The 27,840-nt window shown below is 35.2% G+C and overlaps 1 protein-coding gene across 1 annotated transcript in view; it reads left to right on the top strand.

Moving 5' to 3' along the window:
* Window positions 1–27,139, top strand: part of SREK1IP1 (SREK1 interacting protein 1) — a 44,181-nt gene extending 17,042 nt beyond the window's left edge. The window contains exons 3-5 of the mRNA XM_029942316.1: window positions 3,094–3,237; window positions 21,511–21,583; window positions 24,084–27,139. Of these exons, the coding sequence (XP_029798176.1) occupies window positions 3,094–3,237; window positions 21,511–21,583; window positions 24,084–24,273 (407 nt within the window). The 3' untranslated portion in view covers window positions 24,274–27,139. The remainder of the gene's footprint in view (window positions 1–3,093; window positions 3,238–21,510; window positions 21,584–24,083) is intronic.
* The last annotated feature ends 701 nt before the right edge of the window (window positions 27,140–27,840 follow it).

Here is a 27,840-nt window from a genome sequence, read left to right as displayed (position 1 = left end):
TCATTCATATGTGGAAATTCGGAAACCTAACAGAATAACATAGGGAAAGGGAAGGGAAAATAAAACAGAGGGAGGCAAACCATAAGAAATGCTTAAATACAGAGAACAAACAGAGGGTTGATGAGGGTTGGGGAGGGTAAGTTAAATGGTTTAAATGGGCATTAAGAAAGGTACTTTTGGGATGAGCACTGGGTGTCATACCTAAGAGATCAATCACTGGATTCTACTCCTGAAGCTGAGACTACATTGTATATTAATGTACTTGAGAATAAGTAACTAAAAATTTAAAATAAATCAAAATTTAAAAGGATATAAGAACACTGAGAAAGGGGGAGAGTATTAACTAAATGATCATTTTGCACAGTAGGAAGTCAATTAATTATGCCTGAGCTGAAAAATCAAGAAGCAGCATTTATTAAGAGAAATTTGTAATTTAGGGAAATAGAAAATTTACTAAAAGAGGAGAAAGTGATTTTGTCTGGAAAGGGGCAAAAGCAGTTCAGAAATGTAGTTTTTATGTAAGTCTGTAAAAACGTGCACTTTATGCACATTGTAACTTTGCACACAGAAATATAACTTTGATAAGTGTAGAAGTTAAAAAAAATCCTGTGCTCTATCTAGTTGATTCTCGACTCTTGGAAATGCTAAGCTTTAACTCTCTTCGGAATTGACAGTTTTCACATCAACAATTAGCATAAGAAAGGTGACAGCAAATAGATTTGGTTTTTTTTTTCTTTTGAGAAATAAATTTAGTAAAAGTGACATAAATAAAAAGGAGATGGAATAAAATGTGTTGACAGAAAAAAATTCTAAAACAGATCTTTGCATGGGTGTAAGGGAATGAGAAAGCTAGAAGGATAAAAGCTTATAGTCAGAGTATAAGAGTGGAGTTTAAAACTTGCGAGATGGAGCACTTCAAGTGATGAAAAGTAGCATCGTGTGGCCTTGGCATCTAAAACGTCAGGGAACTGTGAGAGGCCGTGCAGCACTCTAAACTGTTCATGTAGGTTTGTGGAAGGGCTTAGCGTGAAGAACCCCAGTCTGAGCCAGATTCCAAAGACTTTAGTGGACGGGCTATTATACAGAAACAGAGGGTGGCATGGGAGGCTAGCGGACTGCTATACTGAGAAGCAGTATTAAGAAGCCCAGAGGATTCTGATGATACTGAGGCAAGCTGTCAAAAAGTGTTCCCAGGAAGGAGCCAGATATCCTTTAAAACAAGTGGTAGAGGGAGCAGACTGTACAGAGGTAACACAATTTGTCCACTAAAGATTGCATGTTTCAGAAGCTGTCATAAAAACATTGGGGAAGAAAGGGGTTACGATCTGTAAAGTCAAGGGAGCAGTAACAACAAGATGAGGATAAGGCTTCAAGGAAGATAAATGGATTTAGAAGCCTGCAGTTTTAGATATCATAATGGCAGGAATATGAAGCTTGGTGGAATTAATTATGTTTAATACTTGAGAAGTTTATTATATAGCCTTTATGTTCTCTGTAATCATAGAGGTACTTAAAAATTATGCTATTAGAAGTTATTAGGAAGAAAGAAGATGGAGAGAATTTGAGCAACAGAATATAGCACTCTATTCCACAGAGTGATATATAGTCCTACCAAATGCATACTAAATCATTTCATGCATTTACTACATGATAGTCCACAAAAGTAGTATCAGCGAATACTGATATCATACAGACCCTACTTTCTGTTAACAGTGTAATATCCTTATAAATCAACAAAAGCTTAATCTGAAAATTCCATACGTTTAGAAACTGAAAAACACTTATGAATGATTCATTTGGAAGGAAGCCAAATAGTGTATCTTAAGATTATGACTCTAATACGAGGTGTTCTTGAATAAATCTAGAACTTCTAAGAGAGAACTAGAAATAAACCCTAGCACAGAGTCTATGGTGAATCATCAGTGTGTTGTGGAATCAATTATGTGGTTACTGTTAGCACTTTTGTATTGTTTTTATTTTTGTTTGCTTTTTGTTTTTGAATATCAGATGTAGTACTCAGGTCACTTTTTGTTTCCTATTTGTGTGTTAACATGTATTTGTGTTTGGATATATATTAATACACTTAGTCTTAATGTTATTTTTTACTATCATCAATCATAGTAAAAAAAAAATTGGAAGTTGCTGCCTTAGAGAAACCATTTCGTGTGCAGAAAATACATGTACAGCTATTCATTTTGGCATTATTTACAGTACCAAGCACTGAAAAAGCAACCTAAGATTCTAGCAGTAGTAGAAAAGATAAATAAATCTTATTCTTATATAATGGAGCATATTCATCAGATAAAATGAGACCGTTACATCTACTTATGTTAATATAGGTAAATCACAAAACATAATATTGAGTGGCAAAAACTAGTTGCAGAACGGTAGGTAAGTATAATTGAGTTTATATTAAATAAATAATCAAATGTGCTATTTTGGAAAGATAAATACCAACTTCGGTATACCAACTTCTGAAGACAGAATAGAATGGGATTAGGACAGGGTTTTAAGGAATGGTGCAAGGTCTCCAATTTTGTGTGTGTACATGCACATGTGTGCAGACACTTGCTATAAAAAAAAACTAACTGAATAACAAAATGTTAACATGTGGGTGGATAGGCATTTGGATGTTAGTTATATAATTTCCTGTACTTTTCTCGCATTTGAACTGTTTGATTTTTTTAAAAAGTTGTATCATGTAGTAAGTATATAACTTCTGGTTTTCTTATAGAGATCAACTTTAGGAGGGGAATGACGTCAGAAGGAACTTTATTTTTCCGAATTTTTAAGTGTTCTTTAGAAGAGCGCAGTCAGTTACATTATCATAACACCTTTAATTAAATGAAAACTATGTAGTTGTTATGTAATTAAATACATAGGGAAAACAGGAAAAAGTTCTCTGAGTGGTGCATACAGGAAAAGCAAACTACCACTCACTGAATAAAAGTTAAAACTACATGTTATATTATTAAAGTTGTAACTTGTTCAACCATGAGGCAACAAAGTAAAAATAGGTAATAAAAATACAATGAGTATCCTCAGGTGTCTATGATTTTGTCATTCACATTTTTGTCTGTTTGATTTACTTAGCTGGTCATCTGACGTTTGAATGCCGCAATTTTCTCCGAGTAGACCCCAAAAGGGACATCGTTTTGGATGTGAGCAGCACAAGTAGTGAGGAGAGTGATGAAGAGAATGAAGAACTAAATAAATTGCAGGCATTACAAGAAAAAAGTAAGTAATGCTTTTTTTTTCCCTACATCCTTTAAAAATGTTTCTAAATATTGTGCTTTATTATATAACATTTATTTATTGCTCTGTTACACTCATCATTAAGACACCTTGTGTGTTTATGTAAGAGGTACTGCATAGGCAAGGATAGGCTGTGGATGTTGTACTTCGCCCCACATCAGCAGGGGATCAGTGTTAGAATCAGGAGGCACCTTTCTCGTTCCACAGAGCAGGTCCTGTTACTGGTGTTTTTCCATCACATTAAGATGTGTCACAGGGTACAAAGAATCTGATTTAAGACTTGGTTTCTAGACCCATTTGGCCATTTTTTAGCAAGTTGCTTTCAGCAAGTCACTTAACCCCTGTGAACCTTAATTTCCTTGTGTGATAACACAAAGGAGCAGTTTGTCAAATCACACTAATTCAAATCAGAGACATTAGCCAGGATCAAGCTTTACTAAGAGTTTCAAGTACATAAATGATCATGAGGTGTAGGGAGAAGTGCAGGAATTCTAGGACTGCCTGTACAGCTCCCCAGGGATTTTCTTTCTTTCTCCTTCACAACCTACTCTGGCCAAGATTAACATGAGGTTTCTTCATTACACACAAAAAAGTCATATGATCATGAAACATGTCAATGTTATATCCATAGAGTTACATTTTCCAGTGAGCCATGCCTCATAAATCCATAGATTCCAGGATTATGTATCATAAACTATCTTAGATCCAGTACATTGTGCTATAAGCAGTCTATAAATAAGGATTCTCTTGCCAACAACTTGATTGTGGACTGCTAGTTTTTAGAAATGTGAGAAGATAAATTTCTGTTACTTGAGCACAACCCTACATCTCCCACCCCCAAAGGTACTCACTAACTAGCAAATACAATTAGTTTGTTTCCAGGAGATCTGTCATTAGCATGTTTACAAAGAGATTTGACCAAGTTACCTGTTTCTTTGTTGGGGAGCATGCTCTCCTTGCTCCTCATAGATCGTATACCTGCTGTTTAACCATTTGTGTATAAAATGGCCTCTTCTGGCAATGGGGGCTTTTAGGGATACAGTGTAACTCTGTATGTGAAAATACATTGTAAACTTCAAAATGACGTATGGTAGATGTCACACAGAATCAGAATGCAGCTTGTTTGAATATGGGTTTAGACATGGAATGAGAGAGATACAAAGAGTTAAAATCTTACTTTAGATTATCATCAGAGAACAATAAACAAAAAACACTTTAAAACTTTTTAAGCTTTCCATATTATATAAATAGTGAAGGTAAATGAAAAGTCAAATGCCAAGGTACTAGGACAAGCTGAGAAGGCAGAAAAGGGAGAGAGTCTCAAAGAGGGTCACTGACACTGAGTATATACACCTTCAAGTAAAGGTAGGTGCTTGAGGATATACAGTTAATTTTATTCCCAAATGAAACCACTGAAATGATAGTAGAAGAATTAAAAAAAAATTAAACCCACAACTACAAAGAAAATGAGGTAGGAAGCACTAATAACACAGTTTTGAAGCATATGGGTTTAGTGACAATGGCCTGCACGCTTGAGAAAGTTCAGTCCTATAATAGTAGGAAATCTGAGGAGAAACCTGATAGTACACATTAAAACTCCCAAACGACTTGATAATGAGTATCCTTAGGTACCTCTGTGAGGATGTCTGTAAAGCTAAAAACAAAGCAATTGGTTAAAAATTTGAAGTAATTCCCTTCAGTTAGCTTTCCCTACTCTGTGAAGCCAGATGGCTTCCCTCCATTACCTCAGCAGGCTATTACAGCTCTGTTTTCTAGACAGGTAAAACAAAAGGTCTTTAAACTGAGATATAACAAACATAGATGAAAACAACAGATTAAAGTACAGTAAGTGAAAGGCGAGAACCTTTTGGCCGTCTTCACCTATATGACTCCCAGACATAGACCACCCAGGCAGAAGGTATGAAGGTTCAACTCTGGGAGATGTGACCAGTCTAAGAAGAGAGAAAGAAAGATAGTGACCTCAGGGATTCTTCAAAGACCTGACACAGTCCCATTATCAGTAAAGTTGAGATTTCCAAGCTTTGCTTGCTCAGGGCTTCCTGTCAGCTTTTTAGACAATCAAGAAGCACTAAATTTCTGAGAAAAGACTCTCAATTGAAATACAGATTCCAAAACCAACCAATGAACAAAAAAGTCAGCTTGAAGGATACATAGTCTGTGCAAGTAGAAGAAAACAGAAATCATTAATATCCAGTTTTATAGAAAGATAAGATACAGCACTCATGAAACAAGAATAAGATACTATAAAGAGAACAAATCAACAAAAGAACTTTTGGAAATTCAAAAAGAAGCAGGCATTAAAAACTTAGAGATGGAAGATGAAGAAATCTAAGAAGCAAACCAGGGAAGAAGAAAAAAAAAAAAAAACCAAGGGGAGGAAAAAGATAAGATAATTGAAGAATCAATGTAGGAACTACTTCATTCACATAAGTCCCAGATGGAGAATACAGAAGGAATTTCCAAGAACTGAAGGACATTAGTTTCCAGATGAAAGGGTTCAACCAGTACTAAGCAGAGTGTTAGAATTAGACTCACACAAAAGCACACTGTTACAAAACTTCATATCATAGGAAATGAGAATATAATTCAAGCTTCCAGAGTCAAGGATAAAACAGGTCATAGATAAAAAGATCAGGAGTCAGAATAATGTTTTTCTCTAAAGCAATACTCAAAGCTAGTAGATATGGATAATGCTTTCAGATTTTTGAAGGAAAGTTATATCCAAATTAGAATTCTAAACCCAACCAAATTATCAACCAAGTGTGAAATAGAATAAAGGCATTGGCAGACATTCAAAATGAAAAAAAAAAAAAAGTACCTCTCACATATCCTTTCTGAGAGCACTGATTCCAGATTTTTCTACCAAAGTAAGGCGGTAGACCCAAAGCAGGAAGACTTTATAGGAAGTAGAGGAGATAGGAAGGGAGTCCCGAGGTCACTTGTGAAGTAGATCTCAGGAAGACAGCTGCACCAGGCACAGAGAGCAGGCTACAGGAGCAAAACTGAAGATTCTAGGAGAGAAAGCCCGAGTCAGTTCCACAGGGACAGTTTCTACCCCATCCGTCTATATTGCTATGTCTAAAAACAAACAGAAAAACCCAAAACAAAAACTTTAAAATTAGTAAAACTCTCAGAAAACACGTAATTTAAACCTAGTTTTACAGAAGAGGAACTGAAGACAGACGACTCCCAAGTCACTAACTCGTCACATTGAAGACAGCATCAGGATCTGTGTTTCTTGTTACTGGTCCTCTACTGTTTACACTGTAGTATGCTGCTCTCCTGCGCTGTAGATTATCCAGTCTATTGGTTCTTCACCTTTTTTTCCTTCACCATATGAATCTTGAAAGGTAAAGTACACTGTCATCATGAATAGTGGTTTATTCTAGAGGGGATTTTTTGATTAGGAAACCTGGGACAAATCTACCCTGGCAGGAAAGGGAGGGAGTTAACATACCATAATCACCAGGATAGGGAGCAGCTGGTAAAACTGCGTTGTTCTAACCAGCTTTCCCGTAATCTCACACTGAAAATAACTGTGTAGATTTTTTCTTAAAAAGGTACGCTTGTCTATGGTCACTTAAAGCCTCAGGACTTGTTTCTCACTCAGGAGAGTGCTCACTCCAGTATATCATGCAGATTTCAATAATAAAGTATTATACAAAGGATCCCGGGGCCCCTGAGTGGCTCAGTCGGTTAAGCGTCCAACTTCGGCTCAGGTGATGAACTTGCAGTTCATGGTTTTGAGCGCCGCGTGGAGCTCTGTGCTGACAGCTCAGAGCCTGGAACCTGCTTCAAATTCTGTGTCTCCCTCTCTCTGACCCTCCTCCACAAATACTCCTCTCTCTCTCTCTCTCTCTCTCTCTCTCTCTCTCTCAAAAATAAAAAAACATTAAACAATTCTTTAACAGGGATCTGTATTTATTTCATGGTTATCTAGTGGAAGCCCAGTGATCCCCCTACTCAAATAAAGAAAAAATTGGTTCCTAAATACAGGGAGGAAGAGAGTGTAGAGGTTGTGGTTCTTTGTTCCACTGATAACTTTCTGTTACTGTTCAGGATCTCTGATGGGGTCAGGGTAAAACACTGACCTATTTAGAGTGTGAGTTCTCATGCTAGAGACTTTAGTACTCCTGAGGGCTCCTCGAGTCCTGCCTTGGTTCTTCAAGGTGGAGAGCTCTTGTACCAACTCTCTTGACTAAGGGGTGTGTGTGTGTGTGTGTGTGTGTGTGTGTGTGTGCGTTTTAATGATGATAAAAATAGTGTGTGTGTGTGTGTTTTAATGATGATAAAAATAGTGACCCAGGAGAAAGCAAATAATTTTTAATGTGCTTCTATTAGTTGTTCTGCTTTCATGAAATATAGACATGAAGGGGAGGAGAGATAAATGTCACCAAAAACATAAAACTCAAAACTTGTTTATATATGTTATATTCTTTTTTGCTTCTGTTTATATTTATTTCTATTATATATTTTTCAATGCATTTTATATATTTAGGGAATAAAAATAATTTAAGCTTGCATTTAAAACAAAATAGTCTAAATGACAAATATATCAATGTTTGACACAAATTAGAAAATGTGAGAGCAGGCCTTGACATGGATGGGTACAAGCACTGTTGTTTTCTTAGAGTAGAACAACCTGGAACCCACGCAGCCTTATAAACTTGTGTTCCCAGTGTTGTGAAGAGCGAAGGATTGAACCATCAGTGCACGATGAGGATTATATAATCTTGTTGACTCACTGTGCACGTATGTGTGTGTTTATGAGTGAACATGCTTACTGTCTACTGTGGCACAACAGTACTTTAAGAAACTTGTTAAGGTTTTACACTGTATTTTAAACTTGCTGAGAAACTTGCCTTTGGAATTGTGTTTGATAGTAGCAAATATTTGAAGACCTGTTTATGTTAGAATATGCAGAACGTCAAGGTAAAAGGATTTTACTGTTTACAAAGGATCAAAGAAGTTCAAGAGTATGTATTTTTTGTTCTCATTGTCTTTTACCTAGTGTTATTTAATATTAATTAGATAGATACATGTAAAAAGGAGGTATTCCTCTTCTCATATCTCATCCCTTAATAATTTATGATATTCTTTTAGTTCCTCCCAGAAAGTAAATATTGTATTTTGACAAATTTGGAGGTTTTGGGTTATTTTGATGTTTTGGTTTGGTTTGGCTAAGAAAGTTTTATGTTAGAGGTGCCTGGGTGGGTCAGTCAGTTGAGCATCTGACTTTGACTTAGGTCATGATCTCACTGTTCCTGAGTTTGAGCCCTGTATTGAGCTCCTGCTGTGAGTGCAGAGCCCACTTCAGACCCTCTGTCTTCCTCTCTCTCTGACCCTTCCCTAATCACACTCTTTCTCTCAAAAATAAACATGAAAAAATGTTTTATGTTAAATTCATACTTGATATCATTTCAAGATAGTTGATACTGAACACTGCCCAGGAGAAAATCAGGTATTTGCCTATTACCATAATTATGTTTCTTATTCCCTTTAGTAACTGCTGGAATCAGATTCAAGTGAATGACTTACAACAGTGGTTTCAAGCTTCATAAAGATAGGGCTTAAATGAATCTGCAGGGTAATTGGAATAAAACCTCTATTTGGCTAAAAATGTACTTTTTATAAGCAAACTACAAAAGATATTTGCTAAGTAGTTGATTAGAAGTCACAGAAATAAATGGGAAATTTAGATGAATGGATCTCTGTTTGGAACTATCTAGTCTAGTGTGTAAAAGCAGCTGGGATAGCTACACACCTGGTGACATAGGCAGACAAAGATCTGGTAGCTGACCCTGCAGGTTCTACTGGATGGTTCTTTCATATTATTACACAGTCTTCTCTAAGCACAGGATTGTATCCTCCGACTCCTGTATGTTACACGAGACTGCCACTCTTGCTGATTTTCACAAGATTTAAGTGCTAATGGGGCTTTTGCCTTCAATTTTGTACTCCAGTGGTTGATTGTATCCTTTTCCAAGAAACTCCTGTTTTGCAACAACTCACATTCTTTTCCCTATGCCTATGTGCATGTCAATATCCTGTCTCAGAAGGAACTTCAATAGAGATGGAATAGTTTTAAGAATGGTAATATAGAAACACTGAACGAAATCAAACTTTTGTCTTCAGTGCTTGAATTCTCATATACTCTTATTCTGAGTACTGCTATTTCCTAAGGGTAGTAGCCAGGAAAAAAAGATGTCTTGAATTCTAGGATTATTATATTTTTATTAGAAATAATTTCTCTGTATAATCTAGTCACTGAAGTCCTTATCTATGATTCCTAAATGGAAGCAGTTATTTTTCCCATAGCTATTTATTTGCTTAGTTTCTTATAGCTTTGGGAAGAGGCATGCTTATAATAGTCATTCTGAGTTTATTATAGCTCCAAAAAAAAAAAAAATCTCAGGAGAAAGCTAAAGTGACTAATATCAGATCAAGTCCATTTTAAAATAAAGAATATTTCTTGAGATAAAGAGAGTTTCTTTAAAATGATAAAAGTGTTAGTGAAGAAGACATATGAATACTAAGTGGTTATGCACCGAATAACAAATTCAAAGTATATGAGACAAATCCTGATAGAACTACCAGGGAAAATCCTTGTGGATTCACAGCTACATTTGGAGATGTCAGTATGCCTCTCTCAATAATTGATGGAAGAGGTAGACAGTAAATCAGAAAGGATATAAGACTTGAATCACACTATCAACCAACTTGATATTTAATATTTATAGAACACCTCACCCAACAGCAGCTGAGTACACATTTTTTTTCAGGTTCGCACAGAACATCTAGCTAGATAGACCTTATTCTGTGCTGTAAAACAAGCCTCAGTAGATTTTAAAGGATTCATATTATGTAAAGTATGTTCTCTAGCCACAAGAAAATTAAATTAGAAATTTAGTGATAGCTTCCTGGAAAATACCCCCAGTACATGTACTCTAACACTTCTAAATAACCCATTGGGTCAAAGAAAAAATGCAAAAGGGAATTAGAAAGTATTTTGAACTGAATGAGTAAAAATACAATATTTATGGGATGCTCATAACAGTACCTAAAGGAAATCATAGCACTAATTTCCTGTATTAGAAAGAAGAATGTCTCAGATTTATGACTTCACCCCTGCCTTAACACACTAGAAAAAGAAGAGTTCATGAAACCTAAAGTAAGCAGAAGAAAGATAATTTAAAAAAGATTGGAGATGAAATCACTGAAATGGAAAATAGGAAAACAATAGAGAAAATTAGTAAAACCAAAAGCTGGTTCTTTGAGATCTGTAAAATTGAAGCGTTGCTATCCAAACTGATCAGGTAAAAATCAAAACAAAAAACCAGTATCAGAAGTGAAAGAAGTGATAATACTACAGATTATACATACAGTAAAATAAGGGAATGTTGTGGAAAACCTTATGCCAGTAGATTGGACAATATAGATAAAATAGACAATTACTTGAAACATACAAACTATAAAAACTTTCTCAAGAAAAAATGAACTGAATAGCCTGCATCTGTCAAAGAAGTTAAATGTTTAGGTTAACTTTTAACAAAGAAATCTCCATAGCTCAATGACTTCTCTCCTAATTCTTCCAGATGTTGAAGGAGAAATAATATCATTTCTACATAAAATCATAAAAACTGAAGATGAGGGAGAACTTTCCAACTCAATTTTTTAATATTTTTTAATGTTCTGGTTTTTTTGGTTTTTTTTTTTGATACAGAGAGAGACAGAGCATGAGTGGGGGAGGGGCTTAAAGAGAAGGAGACACAGAACGGGAAGCAGGCTCCAGGCTCTGAGCTAGTTGTCAGCACAGAGCCCGACACAGGGCTCGAACCCACGAATGTGAGATCTGACTTGAGCCGAAGTCAGAAGCTTAACCGACTGAGCCACCCAGGCGCCCCACCAACTCAGTTTTTATAAGACTAGCATTCCTCTGATAACACCACAAGAAAAGTAGAGATTCTTAAAAACAGAGGCACAAACAGAATTTTAAGCAATTAGAAGTTTAGCAAATCCAACAATATGTGAAAAGGATAATATGACCAAGTGGTGTTTATGCCAATAGTATAAGACTTGTTTCACTTTCAAAAACAAGCCAATGTAATTCATCATTTTTAACAGCTCTTTACAAAAGAACACATATGTGATAATTAGAGTATTTTAAGAAATAATTCAAGGAAGTCCACTGTTCATTTCTGATAGTTTGATAGTAAACTAGGAAAAGAAGGGAACTTTATCAACTTGATAAAAGACATCTATAAAAAAAACTGGAAGATTACATAATACCTAATGGTAAAAGACTGAATGTTTCCATCATATAAGGAAGAAAGCAAAGATGTCCACTCCTACCACTTCTCCTCAACATTGTAGTAAAGATTCTAGCCACACCTTAAGGCAAGAAAAAAAACTCAGAGGCATACAGGTTGTAGAGTGAAAACTATTTGCAGATGACTTGGTTGTCTATGTAGAAATCCTATGGAATCTACCAAAGAGAACTTGTAAAACCTAATAAGCTAAGAATGAAGTTTAGCAAAGTTGTAGAATATAAGATCGACTAATAGGTAAAAAATTAATTGTATTTCTGTATTGTGACAATAAACAATCAGAAACTGAAATGTTAAAAATATCTTTTATAACAGCATTAAAAATATGAAATACTTAGGGATAAACTGACCAAAGATCTGCAAGACAGGAGCCTATAAAACATTGCTGAAGGAAATTAATGAATGAATCAAAAGATATACCATATTCATGGAATAGAAAATTCATTAATTTTAAGATATAATCTCTCCCCCCACTTGATTTATAGATTCAAACTAAACACAATCAGAATTCTAGCAGGCTATTTTAGAAACCAGCAAGCCAATTTTAAAGCTCTTGTGGAAATATAAAGAACCTAGAATAGCCAAAATGCTTTGAAAAAGAATAATAAAGCTGGAGGACTAATTTAAGGACTAAGTGTGAAGCTACAAGTAATTAAGATAGGGTAGTGATGTAAGACTAGATCAGTCGAAGAGAATAGGCCCATACATTTATGGCCACTTGATTTTTTAAAAATTAAAAATTTTATTTTGAGAGAATTGTAGATTCTCATGCAGTTGTAAGCAGTGACACAGAAAGTACCCTTTACCCAGTTTCCCTCAATGGTAACATCATCCAGAATTGTAGAATAGTATCACAACCAGGATTCTGACATTGGTAGAGTCAAGATATAGAATATTTCCATCACTCATTTTGCCTTTTTAATTTTTATATGTTTTTTCATATTGCCTTTTTAGAAGCCACGCCCACTTCTCACTTGTCCTTACTAACTTCTTAATTTCTGACAACCAAAAATTTACCATTTCTATTATATTGTAATTTCAAAAATGTTTCATAAATGGATTCATATAGTATATAATCCTTTTAGATTGTTTTTTTTTCAATGAGCTATAAATCTTTGGAGATTCGCTGAGATCGCTGCATATTTCAATGTTTGTTTCTTTTAATTGTTGAGCAGTGTTCTATCACATAGGTATCCTGTAGTGTGTTGAACTCTTCACCCATTGGAAGATATATGACTTGTTTACTGTTAGGGGCTATTTAAAAAAAAGCTGCTATTAACAGGATTTAGGTGAACAGAAATCCACATTTCTATTACATGAATACCCAAAAGTACAATTGTTGGGCTTTATGGTATATGCAAGTTTGGTTTCTTAATAAACTGCCAGACTATAAAATGTATCAATGACCCAGTTTCTCTGTGGCCTCACCAGCATTTGATATTGTCACTTTTTTTTTTTTTTTAAGCATTCTGAAAGGGGTACCTGGGTGACTCAATCAGTTAAGCATCCCACTGGATTTTGACTCAGGTCATGATCTCACAGTTCATGAGTTGGAGCCCATGTCTGGCTCAATGCTGACAGCACAGAGCCTGCTTAGGAGTCTCTCTCCTCTCTCTGCCCCTCCCCTGCTCATGCTGTCTCTCCAAAAATAAATAAACTTAAAAAAAATGTTTTAGCATTCTGATAGATGTGAAGTTATATCTCAGTATGATTTTAATTTACATTTCCCTGGTAGCTAATGATGTTACACTTGATCTTAGCCAAAAGGCCGAGAAGTGATGATAGCTAATGATATTAAACATCATTCCATTACTGTTGAATTCTTTATGTGCTCTAGATTGTAGTCTTTGGTAGGATATCTGGTTTGCAAATATTTTCTCTTAATATGTAGCTTATCTTTCCATCCCCTTAATAGGTCTTTAACAGTGTAATAGTTTTTAATTTTAATAAAGTCCAGTCTCTCAATTTTTCCTTTTATAATTACTTTTGTGTCAAAGATAAGACTCTGCTTATCTTTAGATCCCAAAGATGGCCCCCTTTACATTTTATACAAGGTATCACACCACCCCCAGGTGGGACATGTATGATATTCTTTGGACACTCCTAGCTACCCCAAAACAAGAAAGTACAAAAAACAACTGGTTAAACTGGTATGACTGTCCAACAGTTTATAAGAAAAAGGCAATTCCATCAATAGTCTTAAGTTCAGAAACATCCTACTTGTCTTAATGTTAGTGCTTTACTAGACTGACAACCTTAGTTTGACAATAGCTAGACCTCTGGTAATCTGTAAGTCTTTAGCATGTGAAACTCTCTTTGGAATCTTCCCTTTTGACTTTACCTCACCTAAGTCTATGGCATATAACCATTCATATTTCACAACCCCAGTGCAGCTCTTTCTGCCCTGGGTCCTGTCCCCATGTTTTGATGAAATCACCTTTTGCACCCCAAAAAAAGTTTTATTGTCTTACATTTTCACTTTAAGTTCATGATACTTTTTGAGTTGATTTTAGTATAAGATATTTAGGGCAAGTTTTATTATTTTGCTTAAGGCTAAGCAATTATTCCATGACTCTTTGTTGGAAGGCTATGTTTCCTCCATTGAAGTGCTATTGTCCTTTTGCCAAAAACCAGTTAGTCATATTTGTGTGGGTTGGTTTATGAGTCTCTCTTCCATTCCATTGATCTATGTGTCTGTTCTTCCACCACTGCCAACAGTCTTGATTAATGGTAGCTAGATGATAAGTCCTGAAATTGAATAGACTGATTCTTCCCACTTTATTCTTTTCCAGGAATATTTTAACTACTGTCTATTCTTTCCATATAAATTTTAGAATAATACCTATGTCTAGGAAGAAATCTTGTTGAGATTTTGACAGGAATGGCAGTAAACATGTATATCAATTTATGGAGAATAGACATCTTCACTATGTTGAGTTTCCAATCCAAGAACATAATCTGTCTCTCCATTTATTTTGATCTTTCATTTCTTTACATAGACTATGTAGTTTTTGTGAGAAATAAGCCCACAGACCCAATCAAAGGAGGGATGCAGAGACTGAGAGCACAGTGAAGAGAGACTTCTTGCAATAGTAGGTGTCTGATGGCCAGGCACAGTCACGGCAGTAACAGCAGGCAGTGTACCTCCTGGCATGCAGGTCCTTCCCCTGGTTCCTCATTGGCTGAGTACTGGGGAGGTTACGGCCTTCCCCAGACATCGCCTACGCCCGTGTAAGGCAAAATGTAGTCCGATGGAACACACGTACATTCTCTGAGGTGACGCAGAGACCTGCAGTCCCTCCTCCCTTCATTCTATGGCACATGCTCATTGCAAAGCCCAGGAAAAGGAGAAGGGAAGAAGAACCTGGAAGTGTCTAAGCATTTGGGGCTCCATTGTTGGGGGGAGGGGGCCAATTTGTACATATTTCCAATAGGTTGTAAACTTATTAACTAGACAGCACAGCTTTTATTTGGTATTTCTGAAAATCATCTCACTTCTCACAGTTTTCAGCATAAAATCCTCTACATGTTTTATTCGTTTTATACCTATAAATATTTCTCTTTGTAAAAAGTAATTATAAATGGTGTATTTTAAATTTTGTTTTCTGCATATTATTACTATATAGAAAGGAAGTACTTTTGTGTATGTTTCTCTTACATCCGTGGTGAATTCAATTATTTTATTTTTTGTAGATTCCTTGTGATTTATTATATAAGCCATCATATCATCTGCAAATGGGAATGGTTTTTGTCCTTTTAATCTATGTCTTCATTTCTTGTTCTTTTGTTTTATTGCCATACCTGGAACTTACAGTACTGTATTGAGAAAGAGTGGTGAGAGATGACATTCTTATCTGGATTCTAATCCTAGAAAGCAGAAGCGTTTGTACTTTCACCATTAAGTATAATGTTAGTTGTAAATTTTGTGTAGTTGCTTTTCATCACATTGAGAAAGATTCTCTCTATTCCTATTTTTTCTTGAGAATGGTTATCAGATTTTGCCAATTCTTCACTGATCAGTACAATACTGTGATTTTTCCTTAGCTTGTTAATATGGTAGATTATATTAATTGATTTTTGAAAATTGGGGGCACCTGGGTGGCTCAGTCGGCTAAGCCTCCGACTTTGGCTCAGGTCATGATCTCACGTTCCTGGGTTCGAGCCCTGCATCAGGCTCTGTGCTGACAGCTCAGAGCCTGGGGCCTGCTACCGATTCTGTGTCTCCCTCTCTCTTTCTGCCCCTCCCCTGCTCATGCTCTGTCTCTCTCTGTCTCAAAAATAAATAAAAACATTAAAAAATAATTTAAAAAAAAGAAAATTGAACAAGTCTCCTATCCATGAATTCCATTTGCTAATATTTTGTTAAGGATTTTTCCATCTGTATTCATGAAAGGTGTTGGTCTATAGTTTTCTTGCTTTCTACCATTTAATTTTGGAATCAGAGTAAGAGTTACATAGAATATTGATAAGATTTCATTCTCTTCTATTTTTGAATAAGATTTGTATAAAAGTAGTGTTAATTTTTCTTTAAATGTTTGGTAGACTTCTTCAATGAAGTTATCTGGGCCTGAAGTTTTCCAGAGTCTTAGAATTATATATTCAATTTCCTCAATAATTAAAGGGTTATTAAAATTATCTACTTCATGTTAGGTGAGTTGTGGCATTTTGTTTTTTTGAAAGTTGTTGCATTTTTTTTTTTTGTAGAGTGTTCGTAGCATTCATTTATCTTTTTGATATATGGGTCTCTAGTGATAACCCTTTTTTTATTTCTGATATTGATGATTTGTGTCTTTTTTTCTTTCACATTTTTCCTAGAGACTTGTCAGTTTTATCGAACCAGCTCCTTGTTTCATTCTTTTTCTCTAATTTTTTTCGGTTTTCAATTTTGTTAATTCTTGTGCTTTATTATTTTCTTCCTTCTACTTGATTTGAGTTTACTTAGCTTTTCCCCCTAGCCTCTTAAGATCAAAGCTTAGTTATTATCAATTCAAAACTTTTCTTTATTTCTATTCTAAGCATTTAGTGCTGTAAATTTTCCTCTCAGCACTGCTTAGCTGTGTTATACAAATTTTAATATATTTCAATTTCATTCAGTTGACTGTGTTTTGTTTTCCATGAGACTGCATCTTTGCCCAATGGATTATTTAAAAGTGTTGTTTTGTTTCCAAGTGTTTGGAAATTGTCCTGTTATCTGTTACTGATTTCTCATTTGATTCCTTTAAGGACAGAGACATAACTCCGTATGAATTCAGTTCTTTTAAGTTTGTTAAGATTTGCTTTATAGCACCGGATATATCCTGTCTTGGTCTGTGTTCTGTAGGTACTTGAAAAAAATGTGTTGGGTTGAGTGTTTTTAAATCTTCTTTAGATTCTATTGATTGATGGTTGTTGAGTTCTTCTGCATTCTTGCTGACTTTATGTATAGTATGTATTAATTTTTAAGAGAAAGAGGTTGAAGTCTTTATCATTGTAGATTTGTCCACTTCTCCTTTCAGATCTCTCAGTTTTGCATCATGTATTTTTTAGCTCTATTGTTTGGTCCATACACATTTAGTATATGTCTTGTTGATGAGCTGAAACTTTTATCATTATATTTGGCCCTTTCACTGGTAATTTTCTTTGTTCTGAAGTCTATTTTATCTCGCTTTCCTTTGATAATGCTTATTTGACATACCAATTTTATCCTTTTACTTTCAGTGTGTCTGTATCTTTTCATTTGAAGTGGGAATCTTGTCGACAGTGTATAGTGTATAGGTGAATCATATTTTTCAATTCACTTTACCAACCGTTTTCATTGGTAACTTTTTTTACATTAATGTAATTTTTTACATGTTAGAACTAATTCCACCACATTATTATTTGTTTTCTGTTCACTCTCTCTTTTTCATTCTTTTTTCATTCTTGTTTTTTTTTCTCTGCCTTCCTATGGGTTACTTGAACATTTTTTAGATTTATCTATAGTGTCACTTGAACACCTGTAAAATTGCATATAATTTATCTGTAGTGTCTTTAACTATGTCCATAGTGGGGTTTTTTTCCCTATGGTATTTTATATGGCATTTTTAGTGCTTATTCTAGGTATTACATTATATATACATAATTTATCACAATCTAATGATATTGTCCTTTTACCAGTACAAGTGAAGAGTAGACCGTGCCACTCTTTATGCCCCCTTACCTTCTCTGCTTTATAATACATGTGTCATGAATATATTCTCTACATACATTTAGAGCCACATGAGACAGTGGTGTAGTTTTTGCTTCCACTGTCAAACGTAATTTAGGAACTCAAGAGAAGGAAAGCGTATTATACTCATGTTTTTGCTTACCATGTCCTTTCTTCCTGATGTTCCAGTGTTCCTTCTTTTATCATTTCCTTTCCGTTTAAGGAACTTCCTTTTGCCATTCTTTTAGAGTCCGTTCGCTGGTGATGCATCCTTTTGCTTTTTCCTTATCTGAGAATGTCTTAATTTTTCCTTCATTCTTGAATAATATTTTTACTGGGTAGAGGATTCCAGGTTGACATTTCTTAAAGCACTTAAAAAATGGTGCCACTTCTTTCTGGCCTCCATGCTTTCTAATAAGAAATCTGCTTTCATTTTAATTTTTGAATTCCTTAAGTAATGTGTCATTTTTATCTGGCTGATTTCAAGATTTTTTTCATTAGTTTTCAAAAGTTTAATTATCATATCTCAATATGGATTTCAAGTACTTTTTAAACCCTTCCTTCTTATACTCTTTATGTCTCCAGTGACAAAAATATTGTATCTTTTGTTACTGTCCCACAAATCTCCAAGTCTCTTTCCTTTTCTTTAAATCTATATCCTCTCCATTACTCAGATTGGATGATTTCTGTTGTTCTGTTTTCCCATTTGGTAATATTTTTATTCACTGCTTTGCATTCTGCTATTGAACTCATCCACTGAGTGTTTAAATCCATTTATTGTAGTTTTAGTTCTTTTTTTTAATGTTTTTTATTTATTTTTGATACAGAGAGAGACAAAGCATGAGAGGAGGAGGGACAGAGAGAGAGAGGGAAACACAGAATCAGAACCAGGCTCCAGGCTCTGAGCTTAATCAGCACAGAGCCCGATGTGGGACTTGAACCCACAAACGTGAGATCATGGCCTGAGTCAAAGTCAGAGGCTTAGCCAACTGAGCCACCCAGGTGCCCTATAGTTTTAGTTCTAAAATTCTATTTTTTTTCTTTGGACTTTGTCCCATTTCTTTGGGCTTTCATATTTTTTCACTTGTTTCAAGCATTTTGGTTCATAGAAACTACTACTACTTTAAAATATGTTTTAGATTATTTTAATATTTTTCTCATTGTAGTGTTGTCATATTGTTTCATTTTTCATTCAGTTTAAGATCTTCCTGGTTCTTGACTTTGATACGTTCTTTTCAACTGACATTTGAGCTTGTTTGTATTGTATTATGGAACTCTGGCTTTTCTGAAGCCTTCTCTTTTATCTGATTTTCTTTGGTCCCACCCCAGAAGAGAAAGTGGCGTGTTACTGCCAGGTGGAGACAGAAGTTCTGTTCCCTACTTATGTTCACTGACATCCAAAGTGGTCATGGTTTCTTGTTATTGCTGGAGAGGGCTTGAGTTCCAGCTCCCTGTTGGTATCCCATGATGGGGGTGGTCTTGTTACTGCTGGGTGATGATGAATGCCCTGAGTTTCTTAGATCTCCTCTGATATCATTTCAATGTAGATAGGAGGGGTACCTCATTACTACTGGCTGGCAGCAGAAGTCAGGGCTTCCCAAATGGTCTCTATTGACACTGTTAGTGGAGATCTCTTTAATGACTAGAGATGAGGGTCCTACTCACCTAGTTAGACTTCTCGGGTTGGGGAATTGTGGAGTCTTATTGCAGCTTTATAAGGGGGAATGTCTAAGTTCCCCACTCAGAGTCTGCTGACATGGGTGGGAGTGGTGCCAGTTATTTTTCTGTGGTGCTCAACTTGAGTAAGGGCAGTTATTATCCACAAGCTACCTGTCACTAGGCTTTGGTCCTTTGGCTAAAGAAATCTTTTTATCTGCACCTATTGACATTGCCAAAGTTGCCAGCTTCTTCAGCTCCAAGTCGGGACTAAAGGAAGCAAGAATTCCATGGAACTCACTTCTGTGTCTTTCTCTGGGTTTCAAGCTCTCTAGCTCTAATCTGTCTTATTTCTAATTTAAAGTTTATTTTTTTAAGCTTACTTATTTATTTTGAGAAAGAGACAGCACAAGCAGGGGAGGAGGAGAGAGAGAGAGAGAGAGAGAATCCCAAGCAGGGTTTGCACTGCTAGTACATATGCGCCTGACATGCGGCTTGAACCCATGAACTGTGAGATCGTGACCGTACCCGAATTCAGGAGTCAGATGCTCAACCAACTGAGCCACCCAGGCACCCCTACTTTTCAGTTTTTATGTTTGTTTCTATAATGTCTTGTATTTTTAATTGAATTTATTGGGAGAGAAAGGAAAAGTATACTTCTCTTCTCAGAAGCAGAAGTCCAACTGATTTTTTTTTCTGTCCACCTCATTTTTGACAAAGGTGAAATAAGTTGTAAATATTATACATGCCACTCTATTTGTATGCCATTAAAATGTCACTTAGCCATCTTTCAAAAGAGAAAAACTTGGGACTTATTTATAACTGTTTTATAGAAGTGATTGTATGTGCATATTTGGTTGTATAGAGGGCAAGCTTAACAGAAAACACATCAAAATGTATATTTCAGAAACAAGACAAGTTAGAGAATAATATATGTCCTTTCCCTCTAGGACACCAGTGATATAAATATTAGATCTCTTTACAGTCCTGTCGTCCTAACATCCTAGAATCCCATGATCCTAATTTTGTTTGAAAAAGAAAAATTTAAATAACTGTATTTGAGGGGTACTAGGCTGGCTCAGTCAGTACATCATGCAACTCTTGATCTCAGGGTTGGGAGTTCAAGCCCCATCAGGCTGGGCATGGCCAGCTTTAAAAAAAAAAAAAAGCTGTATTTGATTGTATTGTATTGTTTTGTTTTTTGAGACCTGAAATAGTACCCACCTAACTATTGACATTGATTTGCTATCGGAATTATCAGTGGAGCACTTGAATTTTTTACTTAATGTACCAAGTAGTATTTGAAATTTTTATAAAAAGTGCATAATATTTTATAAGCTTCTCAATAAATAAAAATATTCAGTGGACCTTGAGGGTATTAAGCTAAGTGAAATAAGTCAGGGAAAGACAAACACTATATGATTTCACTTATGTGTGAAATCTAAAAAACAGGCAAAAAAGCCAAGCTCAGAGATAAAGGAAAAAAGATTTGTGGTTGTTAGAGTCAGGGAATAAGGGTGGTCAGGAGGTACCAGGGTGCCTGGCTGACTCATTGGATAGAGCATGGACCCTTGATCTCGTGGTTGTAGGTTTGAGTCTCATGTGGGGTAGAGAGCTCATTTAAAAACAAAATATTTAAAAATAATAAAAGAGGTACAAACTTCCAGTTATAAAATAAATAAGTCATGGGGTTGTAATGCATAGCACGTTGACTGTAGTTAACAGTACTGTATTGTATGTTTGAAAGTTGCTAAGAGGGTAGATCTTAAAAGTCTCATCATACAAAAAAATTTTCTGGTATCATTGTAACACGGTGACAGATGTTAACTAGACTTAAAGTAATTATTTTTGGAATGTTGTACGGATATCAAACCATTATGTTGTATACCTGAAATTAAATAATGTTGTATGTGAATTTATAAATTTATACTTCAGCTTAAAAAACAAAGGAAAAATTGTTTCAAGAAAAGTACAGTATCCTAACCAATAAAATTCACCAAGCAACAACCAAAATGAAAAAAATATATACATACCATATTAGTGTGCAGATTCATGGTGTCCTGACTCTTTCCCCTCAACACACAGGAGTAAATGAAGAAGAGGAGAAGAAAAAAGCAAAAAGCAAAGAGAAAATCAAGTTGAAAAAAAAAAGAAAAAGGTATTTTTTTTTAACATCGTTGGTTTTTAAAAGCAGAACTGTGTTAATCCAGGATGGATTGTAAAATTTTATATTTTGTGTGTAGTCTGGTTAAATTTAACACTAACTCTTTACTTAATGGGAACTGGATATTCAGTTGTTTCAGTAAAATAACAGTCTGTGAGGAATCAAAACTAAAGTCAATACTCAGCCACCTTAATTTTTTTTGGAGCAAATTAAGGTATAAATAAATAATACCCCCTCTTCTTTTATGTATTCTGTTTGTGTTCTAGAATTTAAAGTTTAAGACATCAACCATGCTTTTAATTGGATAATGTCTAAATTCTTTACATAGATATTTTGTCCTCATATGTATAAAGTTGGAGCTTAAATATTTGTATTCTCAAAATACCATTGCCATGGCTACAAAATTAAATTGTTAATAGGATTTATATATTCACTTATTCTAAAAATTCATTCAGGTCTTTCAGAACTCACATCAGCCACCAATGAATTTTTAGTGTCAACTCTTTTAACAACCAACTGGTTAAAGAAATTGATCACAAGAATTAAGAAGCAGCTTCTTCTATGGTAAATGAGTGCCTTTCATATATACTAGAATAAACATACACATACAAATTTTTTTTAAGACACTTGACAGTAATAATGCCTGACTTGGACCCTAGTTCTCTAATAGAGTAGGTTCTGCAAATTAGCTGTTGCTTCATAGAGCATTTAATACATACATTTCAACACCTCAGCTACTTTAGAATTTGGAAAAGTTCATTTTCTCTCAAGTGTTGGGAGGCAATAATATTTAACATAAAAACTAATAGAAAGATAGAGCTCAGTGTATTTTGTAGTCAGACTAATGTATTGTTGAACCACTTGCATAAGCACAGCAAGATGGATTGCATATAGGAAAAATATAATTATCCAAATTCTAATATACTGGTTGTATTGTAACACATTATTTGAGCCTTTCTACTTTGGGTCTCACAGACCTCAGACAGGGCCTGAAATTAAATGAACTTTTCTAGGCATACTCAGCAGAGATTTTGCTGCCTAATGGAATTGCTGTGTGCAAAGTCTAACACTGCACCTTAAAACTGAGAATCCAGGACCAAAAAGCCAAAGAAAATTGTGCAGAGAAGCTCTACTAAGAATCCAAAGGTCAAGCAAGGTCTTTAAAACAGAAAAACAGAGTTGACAATAACAGAGATGAAGAGGGAACACGAGAATACATGAGAAAATAAGCCCTGGAAACAGCCAGAAGTCTAAGTAAGACAAGATGGAGAAAGGAATACAGCATTACAGAAATGAGGGAAAACTCAGAGTTTCTAAACAAGAAACTCAGTCAAGTAATTCATAGGAATCACTTTACAGACACAGCCCTGGAGTCTCATCCATTTAGTTTTTATTTACTGTAGGTCTCTTGTCAGGTTTTCTTAGTTTGGTCTTTAACTTCTAATGGTTAGATCACTCAACTATCTCTTCAGAAAGGTGTCTTTTTTGGGGGCACCTGGGTGGCTCAGTCAGTTAAGCGTCTGACTCCAGCTCAGGTCATGATCTCGCGATTTGTGAGGTTGAGCCACTGCATTGGGCCCTGTGCTGACAGCTTGAAGCCTGGAGCCTGCTTCAGATTTTGTGTCTCCCCCTCTCACTGCCCCTGTCCTGCTCACATTCTAGCTTTCAAAACTGAATAAACGTTAAAAAAATTTTTTTAAAGATGTCATTTTTTTGTTTTAAATTGATTCAGTTTCTGTCTTCTCACCTATTTAGAGTTTGGGTGTGGGGAGATTGTTGTATACCTACTTCCATACAATCTTAAGAGATAGCTTTTCTGTTTTTTGTTACTTTTTTTTTTAATGTTAGAGGAAGGAATTTCATAGTTTTTTTCCCCAGTCTAGTATTAGAGTGATTATTAGCAAAATAAAGAATAATGATAAATTATCCTCATTTACTTATATGCATTTAAAACATCTTCTTTTGTAACTAATGAAAATTATTTTGGAGTGCAAGTGCTCATTTGTATCACTTTAACAGGAATTTAACAGATGTGCTTTTATTTGGCTAATTTTTAGCTTTTACCCATTATTACCGAGGTACAAATACAGCCCTTTTTACATAATCACATCCTTTTGTATCTCTTTGAAGAGACTATGCTAACAAGTTATTGCATATATAAATGAATTGTATATATAATAAAGGCTTGGTAAATGCCACTTTGCTTACCTTATACGATTTTGAAGGGTACAACAAACAGGATGAAAATCACAGAAAAAATATTACATCCTTACTGAGTTTAAAATGTATTATTAGAGTTGAGCAAAAGAGAGTTGTTTTGTCATCTTCTGTGACCAGGGAGCAAAAATTTCCAAAGTCTATATAAAGCACATTTTGAGTTTCTTTGTTTATACCCCACTTTGCTCCAAGAATGATTTAAGGCAGTTAAATCTGACTTAAATTTAGCTATTAGCCATAAATGCAGTTATCAGTCAGTCTATATTATTGCCCGTAGGTCTTATTCATCCAGTTCCACTGAAGAGGACGCTTCAAAACAAAAGAAACAAAAATACCAGAAGAAAGAAAAGAAAAAAGAAAAAAAGAATAAGTCAAAGAGGGGGAAACACCACAAAAAGGAAAAAAAGAAGAGAAAAAAGGAAAAGCATTCTTCCACCCCTAATCATTCTGAGATCTCCAAAAAGTAACTGAATCTTCGACCTAAGCCATTAAATTTTAAAATTTGGTTTTGGAAATAATTTGACTTTCCTTGGAATTTGCTATATAATCATGCTTTGCAATAAATCACAGCCATTTCCATACATTTTGTTCATATATGGGACCATTGTCTTCTGGAAATACATTTTTAATGTGCTGACTGTAAAGTATTGAATCAGTCTTATTACTTGATAACTGTGCCCCATGTATGGATATTTATACATACAAAACACATTTTTGGTATTCATGACTGTGTCTGATTAGTGTTATTACTTTATAAGTTCATTGTAAATGGCTTTACTACAGTCAACATAGGTAATCCACCTAGCAGTTAATGAGTATTGCTGAAGCAAGTATCCACCTTCCAGTGATAAAATGAGGTAGGGGATAATGCTTTGTTTTGCTCTTGACTCTGAAAATCTTAATAGCTTTATTTCCTATGATAATGCATAAAGACAGTGAAATTTTTCACTGTCATTTTTAAATCTTGAAACTTTTTTGGATGTCATAGGAAATGAAGCTGCTTTAACTGGTCTTCACTAGGACATTTTAAGTGAATGATGTTGGCAGGTAGATAATGAAAATACTTATAAGGAAGTTTTACTGTTACACAAAATGCAGAGCATCTAGTACCTGCCTCCTCTGTTATTGTAACAATTAAAATTCTCTTCCTCTTTTAAAAAGACAAGTGTAGTTCAGCCTCTCAGAATCTTGCAGAGATGATCCTGTGTTGGGTAGAATATTTAGGACAGACTCCTGGGTTGTTTTACAAATGTGCCATATTGGCATCTCTTAAAGTGATACCTCAAACACAGAACTTTTTAATTAGGAGGATGACAGCTAAATCATTCTTAGAACTGATTTTTATTGTATTCTGTATGTAAATTTTATGAAGCTTGTTTCTATGAGTAATGTGGAAATTTTTTATAAATGTGAACATATATATTTATTTGTCTAAAATAATTTGTAGTTTTGAAGCAGGTTTCACACTGAATTTATGATCGCAAAAATGACCAGTTTGGGGTGTTTCTCTTTTACTTCAGTCTTAGACCTTAAGAGCAGTGACAAAAATTTAGGATTAAGAATTTTATTCTGTACTTTTTAAAATATAAGAGCCAGGGAGTTGCATCATGAAAGCCTTTATATAACAATGGAAATTTTATATGGGTAAGCATTTTCAAACATATATCAGTAGCTGTAAATGTTTCTTGCATTTTTAATTTCACAGTGATCGGTGTTACTTACTTTGCTTGGTATTTGGGTATCCCTTACGCCCAATGAGTTGGCACTTAGCAGCATCAAACATCAGTCACTTATCATGGCACAGCACCAAAGATCACATGTACCTCACTGTGGTGCAGCTGTGAATTTTCAGATTACTATCCTACAGACGTGGCTTCAGGCGAATTCATTAGGGTGAAGTCAGGTAAGTACACGTAACCTCACAAGCTGGAAAAATGTTCTGATTCTTCATCCGGCTCCCCTTGCTAGCATGACCCCACTCACACGGGGGAGCTCAGAGCTTCTCTTAATGTCTGCTTCCCATGTTCAGATCTAGGGAAGCCACACCCACAGCCCTCTTCCAGCTTTAGAGCTGAGGAAGCTCTCGCACTTGTAGCTTTTCCATCACCTAATTTCGTCATATGGCCTCTTGAGAAAGAAAACTCTTTTGTTGAAATATTTTAGTCAGGTGTTGGAAGAGAAGCACGGAGTTATTAGGTTTTTAAGGGTTTGTTTGGCCTTTGCTGCATTTTCTGTATTTTTAACTGTGTTTTCTGAAAATACAGTCCTTTCGTTATCATGATGGAAAAAATTAAAAACTTAATGATACGAACATGCCGCGTGAACAAGAATGGCCTCATCCCATCAAGTAGTTCACATGGTTAAAACTGCTAATAATTATAGTGAAACAAAGTTAATCTAAAGTTATTTGTGAGTTTTATTTCTGTTAGGTAGAGATTATAAATTGGCTCATTTGATTTGTTTTCTGATTGGGAACACAATAATGGTCCGTAAGATTATATAAAATTCAGCCTCATTAACTAATACAGTGTGCAAATTTAAAAAATTTATTGCCCAGCATTTTTGTCCCCTAGATACATTCTTGGAATTATTTTTAAGTAAGTTCCCCATAGTATGAGAATAGTGTATAAAATATGTCATCTGAATAAAACATATTTCTTTTTACTGGTTTTCTTCTAAAATGATCTTGTTGGGATTGGATACAAATCTCAAATTTTAGGAGAAAACTGGTAAGATTTTCTTTGAGGCAGTATGTACGTAGCAAAAGGCAAACTGAATTTAATAGTAAAAATCCAAAAAGTCCTGGCCTTTCTAACTACCTGTGTGACTTTCAACTATATCATTTAGCTTCTCTAGGCCTTGGTGTCTTTGATCTGTAACCTAGTATACCCAAGTATAATCTCTGAGAATCCAGAATTCCAGACCTTAATGTATATGATTATCAATATGTTAGTATAATTCAAGTAATATTGTTCATGCAGGTAGCACTCTGTAATGGTAAAGGTTGAATTTATTAATATACCTGTTAAACACATTCAACTTCTTTAAGCAGATAATTGGTATTTGGCTTACATTCTTACCAACCAGTGTATGTTTTTTCACTAGATGCGTATAGGATTTATGTTTAGATTTGTGTCTGTACCTGATTATTTGAGCACTCAGGCTCTTCCTTTTGGGCTGACGGATCTACTCCCCACACAGTTCCGTTTCTTTCCTCCATATCCTCTTTTGGCTAAAATCTCTCAGAGGCATCCCTAGTTCTTCACCCCTAATATATATCTGTTTACATCTTTGCTTCTCTGAGGCCAAAACATCAATAAATGAGTAAATCAATTTTTTGTGTCTATAATTACAGTTCACTCCATCTAAAATTATATAACCCTAGGTCACCTTCATTAAACTAGATTGAAGAGTTATTAATAATGTTGATAAAAATGTCATTGATTTCTTTCTTCAGCAAAAATTGACCGAGCCCCTGGCATAACAAACACTCTTAAGTATCGGGGATATAGACATTAATGACTCACTTACTTCTCTGAAGGGGTTCATCGTTTAGTTGGTGGGAGAAATAGCAGAGCACATCAGTGTATAATAAATACAGTAATTGGCCTGAACATGTGTTCATAGAAACATGGAAGGATTCTTAATCTAGTCTGAAGAAGTGAGGAAAAGGCTACCTAAAGAAAGTAATGCTTAACTTGAATTTTGATGGAGGCTGACGGAGGGAGTCATAGCAGTTGCTGACGGATGGGTACTGTGAACAAGGATCATAGTAGAAAGAAGCAAGTTGTGTGTGTATCAAGAATTATAAGGGGCGCCTGGGTGGCTCTGTCAGTTAAGCGTCCAGCTTCGGCTCGGTTCATGATCCCACAGTTCATGGGTTCAAGCCCCGCTTTAGACTCTGTGCTGACAGCTCAGAGCCTGGAGTCTGCTTCAGATTCTGTGTCTCCCTCTCTCTCTGATCTTCCCCTGTTCACACTGTCTCTCTGTCTCTCAAAAATAAATAAAAAACATTTTAAAAATTAAGAATTACA

Source organism: Suricata suricatta, chromosome 6, assembly GCF_006229205.1.
Source record: "Suricata suricatta isolate VVHF042 chromosome 6, meerkat_22Aug2017_6uvM2_HiC, whole genome shotgun sequence".
Taxonomy (NCBI): domain Eukaryota; kingdom Metazoa; phylum Chordata; class Mammalia; order Carnivora; family Herpestidae; genus Suricata; species Suricata suricatta.
This window is presented reverse-complemented; position numbering and strand designations above follow the sequence as displayed.